The sequence below is a fragment of the Embiotoca jacksoni genome, unplaced genomic scaffold (genome assembly GCF_022577435.1).
Source record: "Embiotoca jacksoni isolate LCO1_2020_lvr unplaced genomic scaffold, fEmbJac1.0.p SCAF_13, whole genome shotgun sequence".
Lineage (NCBI taxonomy): Eukaryota > Metazoa > Chordata > Actinopteri > Embiotocidae > Embiotoca > Embiotoca jacksoni.
Genome location: NW_027185263.1, coordinates 3557524 through 3572921, shown reverse-complemented (window position 1 = coordinate 3572921; position 15398 = coordinate 3557524). Strand labels below are relative to the sequence as shown.

At 39.4% G+C, this 15398-nt stretch overlaps 1 protein-coding gene across 1 annotated transcript; it reads right to left on the bottom strand.

Annotated features, from left to right (window-relative positions):
• Positions 1 to 529: 529 nt before the first annotated feature.
• On the bottom strand, positions 530 to 14839 carry slc25a14 (solute carrier family 25 member 14). Its single transcript, XM_069145947.1, has 8 exons — positions 14623 to 14839; positions 13670 to 13808; positions 12884 to 12978; positions 8048 to 8133; positions 7781 to 7876; positions 7285 to 7409; positions 6959 to 7172; positions 530 to 6192 (listed from the first exon to the last, which is right to left on the bottom strand). The coding sequence occupies exons 1-8, from the start codon at positions 14801 to 14803 to the stop codon at positions 6151 to 6153; spliced, it is 978 nt and encodes a 325-aa protein (XP_069002048.1). The 5' UTR covers positions 14804 to 14839; the 3' UTR covers positions 530 to 6150.
• Positions 14840 to 15398: the final 559 nt, after the last annotated feature.

The following is a 15398-nucleotide window of genomic DNA, read 5'->3' as shown; positions in this document are numbered from 1 at the left end:
ATGTCTATTTGTCCATGTTACACACATGTGTGTTCACACTCAGCAAACAGTCACTATATTAACAGTGTGAGCATCGTAGAATAGCTAATAAGATGATACAGCTGGGCCTGCTGTGGTTTGGCCCCCGTATAGCAGCTGTAATATCACGCTGCACCCAACCGAGCTGCATCTATGGCCGAGTATAGAGGGTGTCTCAATAGGAAATGATGAAGAGGAAAACATCATTTTACAGCTGCTTTGCAAAGATTTTCCTGTTTAGCAACGTCAAGCTAAGTGTTTGGGGAAAAAACAAAACAGAAAAGAGTACATCGCAATATGAAATCCAATTCTTTCTTTCAACATTTTTGTCGTTGAAAAACAGGAGATTTACTGTCCAAAGAGACGCTGACTGACTCCCAAGGATTTTAATATAAAACATAATCTTTAAGCTTCCATATTTATATGCACTTTAAATACTAAAATCCAGGGAATTTATTTTACCTGCTCAACTGAACAAAGCAGGAATAAATAAATGAACATCCAGAAACAATCACAGCATATATTTTATTTGAGTGAACAGTGAATTTATATAAAGCCAAACCCAACCTGTCAAAGAAAATAAATTTAAAAAAAACAACAACATAAAATAAAATAAAACTTTAAACCTCCACCATAAAAATTCATCGGAGAAAACAAGCGAGAAGGATTGCAGAATGATTCAAGCTGAGCAGACACCAAAATGCAAACAATCAGTAGAAGTGAAGAGAAAATGTTCAAAAATATTGTTAAGATTTTCTTCTGGCTGCAACACAGATGAAGATTTGTCTCAAAGTATTTTAATATCAGCAGGAGGAATATTTCAGCCTGATGTCTCTGAACTGAAGCAGGAAATGGAAAAAAAACAAAAAAACCTCCTTTTATGGTGCCCTAGTTTGGCCTTAAAATGACAAATCTCTTTATAACGTATGGCTGAAGAATCACACTAAATGTCCAGAGGAAATAATTCCCATGAGGGGAATTTTCACGCTGTGATCGGCAGGAACGACGCCAACCGTCTGAGATCCTTCGTCTTAATTTGATCAGTGAGAGTGCTTTACTTTTTGCTCATGAGACGCAGAATTGGTGCTCTGGCCAGGTAAAAGAAAATGAACAAGGGATCAACATGTCAGAAAGGAATGCGGATGTTTAGATTTAAAGAATAACCCCCCCCCCAAAAAAAAAAATCCTTTAAAAAAAAATTAAAAAAAATGTAACACGAGAGGAAAACAAACATTTTTACCAGAATGAAACTGTTTTTCAACTATTTTCTGGCTTCTTTCTTTTTCAACAACGATAAACTCTCTTCCACAAAAGCTGGAAGAGATACACAACCGTGATCAATTTATCTATGGAGCAAAAAAAACCAACATGTCGATAAAAAGCTGTTATACGAGTTATATTCAAAGATTAGGACCACAAAGCAGTTTTGTGGATCCGTTTCCCTTATTTTTCTTGGAGAGTGATAATATTGCGAAGCTTCACAGAGAAGAAGAAACAACGGTGACGCTCTCCGATTCAAACTGCTGTCAAAACTAAAGCAAAGCTGCGACTTTGCCAAAATAATCGCGACTTCAAGGTCCAGTTTGTAGTTTTTTTTTCTGGCGCTTTAATCGCGTCGAAATTCAATGTGGCCTCAACCTTAAAATAACTCACTAGAAAAGGAGAGGAGCAGATAGTCTGGTTCTCCCTGAAGTTGGAAAATACGCCAATTAACATGTTTTATCTGGTCGATTTATTCTGTACATAAATGAAAATGCATGAATGTTAATTTGGAGGGAAGGTGCTTTAACTGTTTGTTAACCAACGTATTGTGAAGTCAGTACGTCTGGCTGTTGTTCACCACGATGTTACTGAAGCACGAACTTCACCAGCCCGTACAACCACGGTTTTTTTTTAAGCCCATTTACCAAAATGTCAGACTGCTCCTTTAAGAATAATTCAGGTCACTGATATTTCAAAGATTTGTAGCAACTCTGAATTCACTTACAAGTGAATAAATTGATCAAAAATATTTGAGTTCAGTCCGTCTGCTTTATGGTGAAGGGAATTAATTATTAGGTAAAAAAAAAAGAAAAGTGAAGTGTTGCGAATGATGTCGACTCCGAGCAACAGATAACAGTTCAAATGAAAAAGCAAAAAAATGAAATAAAAACATGTCAGCTTTCAAATTTACATGCTTTTTTTTTTTTTTTTTTTTTAAGAGATCAGAGCAGGAATGAAAAGCAGCATCAGCTGATCTGTCAAATAAATACACAGATTTTTCTGGAGATCAAAACATAAACAGCAAATAATTGGGAGAATTAAAAAAAATAAAATAAATAAAAAATAAAAAAAATGCATAAGAATAAAACATAAACAACCTCCATATATGGTTTTAAAACAAAATTATTCCAGAATGACACCTTTTACAACACACACACAATCATGGACTTCAACTATTGGACAATCAGAAAAGAGCAGAAATATATATATATATATATATATTAAAAAAAAACAAAAAAACAACAACAACAACAACCTTTGGACGTTTTAAAGTTCATGTCACAATAAATAGAAAGTGAGTTAACTTATTGAGATGTGACACTGGAGCGCACGGACGCGACCGTACTACATTCTTTACGAGAACATGATTTATGAACATCAGTGGATAAATGTCCCCTTCTGGGTTTTCAGCACATTAAAAAAGGGCACTTTGTCCATTTAATTCAAAAATACCACCGCAGGCGACTGAGCAGAATATGTTTTATTTAATTGTCGACCTTCCTGAATTCATTTTGTTGTTTAGCTTTGGAGCTTTTTCATTAATATGCAAATGACAGACGGCCTGATAATTTACCTGACCGAGTATTCCAGGAGCGTTTACATTCACGACAATGTGCAAAAGGGCTTTTACAGCCAGCGCGGCTCATGATTAGGAGCTTTTCTTTTCTTTTCAATTCAACTTAACGGCCTGAAAAATATTTTGTCAGATAGGAGTAAATTTAGGTCCATTCAGGTTTCCAACAATCTCCTTAGTATTCATAATTCATCGACCCATTTACCTTTGCGAAAGACAAAAAAAACTACATGTTGAAAAAAATGGGTTTCAGGTTTCCACCCAAACTATTATTTTCAAGAATAAGTTGCTGCTGCAATTATTAATATTGTAACGAAAATCATTTCATCTTTCAATCATTGCTTTTGTGAACCGTTTAAATTCCAGAAATTTAGGCTTCAAATTGCTTGTTTTGGTCTGACCAACAGCCAGAAAGATTTTCTATTCGCAATGAGAGAAATTATGAAAACAGCAGAACATTTATCATTTTTTTGTCACAAATCTTTTTTTTTTTTTTAAATTTTTTTTTTTTAAATACTTTTCTGTTCACCAACAAATCATTTGGGAACAAAACTCATTATTAAAGTCACTGAGGGAGATTATCAGCGGGTGATCGATGTAAAGTGAAAGGCTGTAACAGCGCATCTCTCCGGTGAATACTTTTACTCCCAAGTACCGTCAGAAAAACACAAACTCAAAACCTAAAGTTGACCTCTGAAAGCAGGAAAACTCGTTCTAAATGTGACCTTTGAACTCGAGCGTGTCGCGGAGTTAACCTGGAAAAATAAACAAAACGAAGTACACTTGGAAATGAAATGATGCAAACCGAGATTGCACAAATGTTACTGCCGGGAAAACTGAAAAAAAAAAAAAAAAGACGACGAAATATGGTGAAATGGTTCAAACCAAATCTCAAGAGAAAAAAATGAACTCGCGTTGCCTCGTAAATACACGTAAACTCTGTAGTGGAGACAGAGATAGCGTTTAGATTCGAAGACATGGTTGGCTTAATTTTGGATTTTTTTTTTTTTTTGTAAAAAAAAATAAAAAAAATAAAAAGAGGCAGATTGTGATATTTCTGTGGCTGCAATGACAACTGATTGGTTTGAGGGCCAAAAGGACACCGTGCAGGTGTTTTTCATCAAAAGCACGAGAAGTTATAGGACAAAAAAAAAAAAAAAAATCCAGATTCACTAAATCCAATCAGGCTTGAAATTATGCAAAAGCGAGATTGGAACAGGCGCACAGACGAATATGACCAAGATAGAGCCGAGCTGGTTTCACAACACGTCGCTCAAAACGCCAACAGCAGGAAACGACTGAAGAGCTAGCAGTCCCAACAGCAGCGTAGATGTAAAGGAGCATGCGCCAGTCGTACACAAATTCTGTATATTTTCTTTTCAGCCGGGTTGCGGCATTAACTTCTGTGTTCAGATTCACCCATCAGATGATGACGAGCTAGAAAACCCCAAAAGGCTGCTGCCGGGGTGATAAACCTTTGAACAACCACCGATAAAAAAAATAATACACGCCTACGATCAGGGTACACCAAAAGTTAAGAAAAGAAAAATACTCATTCAGCTGTTAAAATAAATCCAAAGTATTACAAATATTTTCAAAATATAACATCTGCCATAAAAAAAAAATTAAAAAAATTAAAAAAAAGTTTGGTGATGCGGGTGGATGTAGAGTGAGGTCAAATAATATGGCGCTTTGGTTATGATTACTGTTGAGATCTAATTATTGTTATTATTATTAATTATTATTAAATTATGGAGGACTGAGAAAAAAAACACCTGCAAATAAAAGCGACTCGGTTTGGTAGAAACCCATTTTGGCACAACGGGAGACAGGACGGGGAAAGAAGGAGCAGAGAAAGGCATCGTTATGTACATCCGGACATGCTGAAGATAAAATAACATCCACCTGTTGTGCGTGAACGAGTCTGTGCAGCCATTTACATGATGTACTGGATTGTTCTCTTGTGGGTCGATAATGACAAGCCCCGCCCACAACCTCTCCAGCAGCGAGCCCCGCCCACAACCTCTCTAGCAGCGAGCCCCGCCCACAACCTCTCCAGCAGCGAGCCCCGCCCACAACCGCCTAAAACTGATTTTAGACCGGAGGTTGAACCGAACAGAAAGAATACGGCAAAAAATAAACAACAACAAAAATACTGTATTTAGGAGTGGTTGCTTTTGAAATGAACGTTTCTTAAATATGAAAAAGAATAGAGAGAAAAAAATTTGTTTTCTCATTAATATGCTTTGGTTCAGATTTCTGTCAGTGGCTTTTTTTTTTTTTTTTTTTTTTTTTTAAGATCACAGATGTTAATAATTTATGTTCCAATATGTTTCTAGAAAACTGTTTTGCTTTTTTTCCCCTACTAAAAATAAATAATAAACAAAAAAAAGCTTTCGATTTATCCAGATGTTCAAGTGTTCATAGATATTTCTGTCATTTTTTGACACCTCACTTTCTCAAAGATCACGCATCACTGAGTATTATTTTGGAAAAAAAGAGCCGAGCTCATTTGGAGAATTAGTCCTTCCTTTCTGTCGGTTTGAATTTTAGTTTGACTTCCTTTTCTCTCTCTCAGCAGTACCTGTAACAGTCAGTGTCCTTTGTACCACTTCTTCCATGCAATTCCTCAACATTTAACAGATAAATTGAGGAGTTATTTTCACATTTCATGCAGTGTTTATGCCCTGAAAAAAAAACAAACAAAAAACAAAAAAAAACAGGGTTGTCACATCTTTCATTTTTTAAATTGTTAATCCCCAAACCGTGTAACCATGCACGTCTGAACCGACGTCCTGCCGCTCCTACACGTATTAATACATTTTCTGTGTTTTGTCCCACAGCAAATAATAAGAGGTTTAAAAAAAAAAAAACAAAGAAAAGAAAATTCAAAGTTTACAAGACTGCACTCACCCAAATCCACCAGCTCACGGAAATACAAACGCAGTCCTTCCAAGCATCCGCTCTTCTGCTACAACCACACATTTAGCTGCCTGCGGAGTGTCAAAGGTGGGCGAGGAGTGAGGAGTCAACGCAACAGTCCGCAAAAAAAACAAAACAAAAAAAACATGAAAATGAAACCAGTGACAATAAAATAAACCACTTTATAAAAAAAAAAAAAGTAAAAAAAAAAAACATTAGCCGGAGTTTTGATTGGGCAGATGATTGAGATGGGTGTTGGGTCGTTGGTTTGGATTTAAAGAGTGGGAGTGGGAATGAACTGGTGCCGTGCCCCCCACCAAAACCCCCCCACACTCATCTCCGACAGTCGAGCAGACCGGTGCGTTCTGCTCGTGTTAAAACGGGAGCTTCTTCAGCTGCTCGAAGGTGATGAAGAACTGAGGAGGATGTTAAGGACACAACGGTGCGAAAGGCGGGACAAGCTCTGAAACAGGAGCGATTTGAGCCGACGCCAGGTCGCGGATTATCAAAACGGGCTATTCACTGCATTTACCTTCATTTCACTAGCAAATAATATTCAAATTGTTCCAATGAAAACATCGCCAGGCTCAAGTTTCACGGTTTCACAGCATTGGCCTCATCAGTTTAACCCCGTGTCGATTCCTGTGTCACTATAATCAGGCTAAGAGCTATTACGTTTAAACAACCAATAGGAATGATGGGTAAAAATATCAATTCAGTGCTGCCTTCACATACTGTGGTCTTTCCAGACATATTTCATAATGCGATATCAATAAAAATTGTGATATGTTATTTTCTGAAAGTTGAGATATTGAGAAACAATCTGATTTGAATGATGTAAAAATGATCTGAAAGTACTAGACTGTCATGACGGAGCCTCGCCCACTGATTTACAACACAATGGATTCATGCAAATAGAGATATTAAAGAGCTCTTTCATTATAATAGAATTATAAATTCTTTTTTTTTTTTTTTTTTGACAGATTTATATTCATATCGCTAAAATTCAAGGTCTATTGTACAGTATATCTGGACCGATCAAACATTTTAGATACTATACCAAGAATTTAAAAAAATCCCCCCCCCCCCCCCAAGAACTAAAAATGACCACAAATCAGTTTTTCTCACCTCTATAAAGAACATAGTAGTATTTTTTTTTTTTTTTTTAAATTTAAAGGATACGATGATGTTCCACGGCCCAAGTCGCAGCCAGTTAGGCCAGAATCCCTTATAGAGAGCGAAGAAGCCCTCGTTCTTCCACGTCTGCATCACTCCGTCCAGCGTTCCTTTGTACATGGGGGTTCCCGACAAAACCCGCTGGTTCATCATGCGGGTCCGGACCACGTCCACCGGGTTGGAGGCTAGAGCTCCCGCCAAGCCGCACGTGAAACTCGAACTGTGGGAACAGGTGGAGCGCGGTTAATGAACAGAAGCGGATGCCGACCCCCCCCACCCAACACCCCCCTTTTTTGTTTTCACCCGAGACGTGTGAGAGCGAAGAAGCTCACATGAAGTGCGTCAAAATGGTGTCTCCCATGACGCCAGAGCGAAGGAGGTGCTTCTTTGTGATGTCATAGACGGGAAGTTCCACCCCGACCACGATGGCTGCCCGCTGCGCCGTGGGGATGACACCCTGAGGGAGAAAAATATAGCATAGTGTTAATGTAAAACCTACTACAGTACAATCCAGTGGACGGAGCTGAGTCGACATAAAACACGTTAGTCATTAGTCGTATTAGTTAATAAGGCATTTTACGGACTATTCTGGAGGTTTTAATAGGTTTGTTTTAAGAGAGATTTCCCCCCCGGAATCACAATTTTAACCATTAAGCGCAATAAAAACCGAAAACTCATGAAGAGCTGTGTCAGCGTTATTATTTTCATGTCAGTTATCTGGTCTCTGATCCTTTTAAGTCCATGAGCCTGGTCAGCAGCTTTGAATTGGGGTCCACCTTGCTGAGGATAGACATCCACATAATGTTTATAGAGTGACCCAGCACTCACCCTCCACAGCCCCTTGGTGCCCTCTGTCTGGTAGATGTTCATGAAGTTGGACATCATGCTGCCTTGGAGGAGGCTGCCCTGCGCCTGCATCCTGATCTGGAACAAACACGCAAGCAGCATTCACAACACACTTTTTAAAAACAAAAACAAAAAAGCCACTGGAAGATTTTAACGATTAATCTCAGATTTCATTTCTGTTCCTGATGGTTTTTTTTTTTTTTTTTTCATAAATAACAAACAAGACACACAAGCCTCGTTCTGAGTCACCTTGAGAACGTCGGTGGGGTTGGCCAGAGACGAGGACAGGACTCCCGACACGACGCCGCAGAAGACGTTGATGACCATCGTCTCGTCTGTCGGAGAGGAGACACGAAATGATATTAATTTTACACAAAAGCGAGCAAACAAAAGCTACGAAGGATTAGCCAATAATTTGGTGAGTACAGATGTCTAGAGGGGAGGTATGTTATTCCCGTAGATTGTAAAATCATCATGCACGCTTTCTGTTTGAAGAAACGGTGTCATTTTTAACAAACTAGATGATCTTGTTTGGGACAAAACATTTGTGTATTTACTCAAGACAACAACCGCGACAGTCTTCTTTCTTTTTCTTTTTTTTTTTATAACAGGCTGAAAGCTGCTTTATTATGTGGGGAAATTATTTTCAATAACGTTCATATTAAAGTCTGTAAATAGCAGCATTGACGGTGCTCATTTTGTCTAATTTTCTGAGATTACTTTTACATCTAACTGCTGCGATTAGTAAATAAAATGCACGTCATTTTCATGATTCACCAAATCAGAAAAAACTTCACAGCGTATCCGGATCGAAGCACATAAGCCGTGATAATGAACGTGCGGTCCGAATACTTTGTCCTCTATGAAACATGAAACAATGGAGCGTCTTCATCCAGGGTGAACCAATCGAACAACAAGTAGAACGACACGATGAAGTAAATTCTCCTCTTTTTAAGTGCGCAGACCTGATTTGTGATGTAGAGCCAATAAAAAGCTGTTTTATGGTGCCTGTTTTACGTTCAGGTATAAGGAGTAGGGCTGAAAACTATCACCGCCTCGTTAATCATTTTTCTTTTCTATCGTCCCTTTCAAATGAAGTGCTAAAATACATAAACAAGTAATTAAAAAATTAACACCAAAGCACAATGAAGAGACTTCAACACATTGTTCACAAGTAAAAATTAACCCCTTTAAAATGTTTTTTTTTTTAAATCAGAAGATCTTTTCCTTTCAATTTTTTTTTTAATTTTTTAATTTATTTATTTATTTTTTTATATAAATGTGCTCTGACCCAAACAAGATCCCAAATTACAGTGTGCTGAAAATGACACATTAAGTGCACTCAGAGGAAGAACTTCTACGATTAATATTTAATTCCTATGTCTTTCTGGGAAAGCTGCAATTTTAGGATCGCTATGAACTCTGGAAGGGACAAAAAAAAAAAAAAGACTCGCAAAGAGCAAATCGCTTTCAGGAGTTTGTTGCCTACAAGTGTGCAGTACGTCAGTCACGGAGATTTGTGAGAATTGAATTGGTCTAATTTAAGTTATCTGCCAAATCAGTTAATATATTTGCTTTAACCTCCGTGGAACGCCACGTGGGCGGAGTTTGAACTTTAAATAGTCTCGATTTTCTCCCATTTCTCATCACGTGACCAACTCCACCCACCTGGCACGCCATGCAGATCGAAACAAACGATACGAATTATTTGAAATTATTGTAGGAGAGAATGTACATGGTGTAATTTAAATAAACAGCAACCGTTGTTAGTCATTAGCCTCGGCAGAGTTCGTCAGTGTTAACAAGCGGTGGCTCTCAATTAGTAGTAACCCAGTATGGTGTCTACAATGGAGTAAGAAGAAGAAGGAGGAGGAGGAGACAAGTTAATAATAATGATGATTTGAGTTGAGAACGATAGTTACAGCCATCCTTGATCAATCTGACCAACAGTAAGTGTGGCGGTCCTCGCGCCGCTCATTTTTTGGGGCGGGGGAGCGGGCGTTCGATCCCACCACAACCACAGGGCAAACCCAAGCCTGGATCAAAACAAGCATTCAAAACACAGTGGTACCATCGCGGCACAGAGCATGCAGATTGGAGAGGCAAACAATCAGCAGAAACTAAAGTCAAAGAGAGCGCTTTGCATTTTGGTAAAACACGGACACCTTAATTCAAAACAATCTTCAGCTTCTGGGATTTCTTCCCTTCAACCCTCCCTGTTCTCTTTGGATTCAGCGTCATTATGTATCATAATGATATTTACCCTGATTCACTAGTGCTGACTGTTTTGAAAAGTTGACTCTTTTTACTGCTCATTCTGAGGAAAACACATCAGAATTTAATGTGTAGACAACGACTTGTCCTGACAATATAATCCGATTTTTAATACAAACTTCAAACTACGCACGTTAGATAATTCATTGGTGTACCGTAGCAGCAAATTCATAAATAAGTAGTGAGGATAAATAAACAGTGTGTCCAGAGGAGTCCTATAATTCTATTTAAGGATTTTTTTTTTTTTCATTTAATTGTGTGCTTCATTCACAAAGATCTCCGTCTTTATGCTGAGCTAAGCACATTCTGACCCACAATTAATGCAGAGATTTGTTTTGTATCTCAGTTCAAGTAGACACACATTTAACAAAATGTTGAACTACTCCTTTAACAACAGTTCTGATAAACAAATAAACAAAAGGACAAAATAAAAACTTTGCACCGTACGTCTCCCCACCCAGCTCTCATCTCCCACCTGAACCTCCTCTATTATTTATCATATTTATCTCATGGTGCACTAATATGTCATTAAATATTGAGGCCAGCAGAAGGAACGAGAGGGAACGAAACAAGCAAAGAGAACAATAGCGAAGGAGAGACGGGCGGGGAGGGACCGATAAAGAAGGAGGCGGTCGATAGGACGACGAGGAAGACGGAGAACCCCGCGCGGCGTTTGCGTCTCTGAACACTGAAGATCACCTCATTGATTCGACGCATCTGCCTCCCGGTTACGCTGGCCGCCCGAGACTTAAATTAGGGGTAAAAATAACACAATTTAGTGGCTCAGATCCGTGTCAGACAGGAGCGGTGAAACAGCACACGAGCTCACTTCCAGCTGCAGTGTGAACGCAGCCTGACTCACTCCTTCCTACTCGGCCTCTCTGTCCGTCTCCCCCTCGTCTCTCTTTCTATCCGTTGCTTCCATCCCAGAAGCACTTTGCCTCCTGTTTGGCTTGCAAATCAGTGCCGGCAGGTTACACTTGCTCTGCTTCCACTCAGATCGACACGGCTTGATTTCTTTGGTGGGAGGTTTACGCCGCGATACTCGTACAGTGCTGTTGTCGTAAAAAAAAAAAAAAGACTTTGTGGGAACACGTGTAAGAGCACCAGTAGCAGCAGGGTAACTGGATTTTTGATTTGATTGATCCCACATTATTCACCATAACGATTCTGATGTTCCACAGGCAAAGTGTAATGTGACGGCATTTTATTGATTCCTATAGACAAATCCTATGCTATACTGACTAGTTGAAGCTATTTCAAAAAAAGAGGATGTAATAAACCTCCTTTTCATCCATCGTAATCCAACTGAATGATGCCTAATATGCATGCAAAGTGTCCCAGCGTAAAGAACGAGGAGAGAAAAGGCCCACAAGGGGTTTGTGTTGTTTGAGCCCCAGAACAATTAATCATAACAGAAAGGAAAAATAAGAATCTCAGGATGAAGAAAAAAAACAAAAACATTTCAGATATGTATGGTAACGAATGATCAACTTTTTTGTTCACCTGCATTTGTGACTTTTGACAGTTAAGAGAAAAAAAAAGTCCAAAAGGATTGAAGAACCATTTTAGAAACTGCACAAAAGGTTGACATGAATGCATGTCTTTTTTTTTTTTAGTTCAACTTTCAACACTAAAAGGTAAAACCACTCTTGAAGTGAAATATTTCACTGCAGTTTGAGTTGAACTCGAGTCCTGTTGAGTGTCTTACGAACAGAAGGATAAAAAAAGTTAATGTCTTATTATTCTAATTATCTATCATACCCAGCATCCGATGCATTTTCAAACCATCTTTTTTCCATTTATAATAAAAATCACCAGGCATATTGGATATCATATCATTTGCATCCTTTGGAGTCTCATCAAGTCAGTTACTTTCTGGGTTTCCGCCACCATTTTAACCCTTTGGTGCAACACTTAAGTGTTTTGTTGTTTACCCACAAAACCACAGCCACTACGGCTTCAGTATGAGCTTTGGTTTACCAATTTTTGTTGATTACTATTTATTTTTCCATGGCAGACAGTTCATTTGTAATTAAATATTCTTATGATAATAGTCTGAAATTGTGTGAAAATGCAGTTTTTAGTCAAATAACTGCCCACCACCGCAACCACAGCACCTACACCAGGGACCAACGCTGATTTACCAACCTCCATTCAGTAGAATGAAGTTATGATAGCAGCGTTGACACAATTTTCAACCACAATCTTATTAAATACTGTGTTCAAACAGCAGCACTAATTAACCAGCTAAAATGTAAATTTAAGAAAATGATTCATGTGCTGTTACTGCCCACGTTGTGCTGTTCTTACCAAGGTGGTCTGCTTTAAGCAGCCAGAAGTTTAAAGTGTTTTTCATCATCATGAAACCCCCGCTTGCCGTTTGCTTACCGTGGTCCTTGAGGGATCACAAAGGGTTTTGGTCAGGGCTGATAACAACTTACAGATCAACTGCATGTTGCAGGAGACTGCATCAGCCTTCAACCAGCCGGAGCCGCAATTAAAATCTGAATCTAAATTTAAATTGGATGCTGTCAGTGTCACTCAAATTACCTTCTATAATTCACCGGCTGTCCAGCTCAGCTGACTGTCTGTGAATGTCTTTTCCAGACTAATAGTGAGTTGTTGAAAATGCTTTCAAAATTTCAGCTCCTCTAAATCCTCTAAATTAAAAGATTAGATTGCTTCCCTTCAGGCAGGCTGTAGGTTTGGACCCTCATCATGAAATACTTTTTATTTCTATTTTATAAAAGAGAGCTTGGCAGAAAGGAGGAAGACATGATATTAAAAGGTAGAAATATTGACACCCACCTTCTGGGTGAGTGACAAACAGCCTCTTCAGAGAGTTGTAAGTTCCGATCTTGATTGTCCCGTAAGACGCTTGTCTCAAAAGAGCGGGAGAAATCCTGTAGGGAGAGGTGAAATCAGGTTGTCATCCTTTTTCTCTGGGAACTGAAGTCAGGTGCAGAAAAGCTTTTACTAACTTACGGGGCTTAAAATACAAATCAACAACATTTCAGTCATATTATGGATGTGTGATATCGAGGCTTATAGTACATCGTGTAAATGCAGAGATTAACCTCAAACACGGCAAAACATCCTGAATCCCAGCCACTGCATTAAACATCAAAGACAAAAAAACAAAACACTTCTTATCCTGTTTCCAAATGTAATACATTTTCTGTCCCACTGGGCCTCTTTAAAATCTCTAAGTTGGATTCAGCTGAATCACAGTTCAGCCACCCACGAAGTGCAACATCTCTGTGTGCGAAGCTCATTTCTCCATATTGCACTGACCACAACGCTGTTTTCATATGCGTGGAGTAAGTGTGCAGCAAGAAGAAGTCACTAAATTTACTGAGCAGCACACGGAGAAACTGAAAGCTCTCTCTCCCCCCCTGGGTACCGCAAGGCATCTGGGATTGTATTCACGGTTCCTGGCAATAAGAATATCTGGTGCTCGAGTTCCCGAAAGAGCATCTACTGCGACTGGTCCAAACAAACACCTCCGGCTTGGTCTCATGTTGAAAAATCAGCTCTCGTGGCCAAATGTTGGAAATGGATACAGAGTGTGACCTAAAAAGCGTGTTTCCATACCCGGAGTAGAGCGCCCGGATGCCCTCCTCCTTGCCGATCCTGAAGAGGGCATGAAACATGCCTTTGTAGCGCACCTCCGTGTACTGGGACTGACCCTGGACCTGTAACCGGGTCTTAGTCAGGTCGATGGGAAATGTGCCTGAGGAGGAAAGGTTATCATAAAGTTGAATTAAAAACAGATATGTTGACATTGAACAAAGACAAAAGGTATAGATAGTTTTGCAGGTGTACTATGTGTCGTAACAAAAGAAAAGCTCACAGAATATAGATAACCTGTCAAATTTCTTCTGTCGGGTTCCGTGTTTTTTGACTCATGTTTTATCAATACATTCAAAAAGCATGATCAGTGTTTTTTTTAAAGATTTTTTTAGCCCATGGCAACACCTATCCAAATAATGGCAATGCAAATTTGAAGATCACATTGGGTAGAGTACATGAAATGCATCATAAGAGAAAGCAATAACCCATAAAATATTTTAAGTTTGGCTCAGGTTCTCAATTACAAAAAAAAAAGTCACACCTTCGGAGAGATGTAAATATAATTTTCTCATTTAAATATAATTTTTTTGTTTTCCTAAATGATGGCCTGGCTCAGTGATTCAAATGTAATGATAACCTCTAAAGGGATATAAAACTGTATGCTATCCCAACAGCCAGACTGAATTCTAACTTTGTGCACCGTGCATATTTTCACCTGCAGGATGATACTTGGAATTTGCATCGAATTTGCTTTGATATATTTATTAATTTGCATGCATCGCTCCCCCCTAAAATCGAGTGTTACTACCACTCAGCAAAATCCTGCTGCAAAAAAAAAAATGTCCCCGTGGCTGCAAATTTCGGCAGCGGTTAAGACCATTTTGCATGAAACATTTTACTACCGTAGCATCGCATTTTTTTTTTTTTATATACGTGACGGTCGGTGTCTTGCACAATCGTGGTGCATCACGTACCGAATTCTGCGACAATCGAGGCCATCCCTCCGTAGATGAACGGCTTCCAGTTCAAGTTGGCCATCTCCGTGGCGGCGGCTGCTTCCACCTGCTGCAGCCCCGCTAGAAACAAGAGCAGGCCGCCCAGACAGAGGTCAACACAGTGCTGCAACCTCAGCCGGTACAACATGTCGACAAACATTTGAGGTCCTGACGGTGCGGCAGAGATCAACGAGGCTTCCTCAGCATCAGCATCCCAGCGTACTGCGCCGGAAAGAGACGCCCCGCTGGATCCCACACCGCGAGGGCGGAGCCGTCGTATCTGCTGCGGTGCCGCTATTGGCTGTGAATTAAGTCAATCGAACTTTTCGGCGATTCCGATTGGCTGTTGCGCTGGAAGGGGCGGGGCAACATCGCGAGTGACGAGTACGGTGGCAGCGACGGTGTCACGATAACTCAATGAAGTTATTTATTATTATGGCCGCTAATGATAATATTAAGCAGCAGAAACTATTTAGTAAGAGAAATGTGAATATTTCCAGGTTTAAATGTACAGTTTAAATAAATTAAAATAGTGCATTTTAATCCCTTTTTACTACAGAGATGGTGGCACCTACTGTACTGTGCTAGGCTAACGGCTAGCCCCGTTTGTTAGCGAGGTTACCGGAAGGCAGCTTAGTTAAAGTCACATTTAACCGACATTTCACGTACCTGTTGATGTCAAGGAAGTCCGCGACCTGCTATTTGCCTTGGTTTTCCATGACTCAAACCATATTCGTGCCGGGACATAAAAAAAA

Coding starts and splice junctions, on each gene's coding strand:
- slc25a14 (XM_069145947.1), bottom strand. CDS start 14,803: ATGTTTGTCGACATGTTGTACCGGCTGAGGTTGCAGCACTGTGTTGAC. Junction 12,979..13,669: donor ATCCGGGCGCTCTACTCCGG/GTATGGAAACAC, acceptor CTCTCCCTACAG/GATTTCTCCCGCTCTTTTGA. Junction 6,193..6,958: donor TTGGGCCGTGGAACATCATC/GTATCCTTTAAA, acceptor CATCCTCCTCAG/TTCTTCATCACCTTCGAGCA.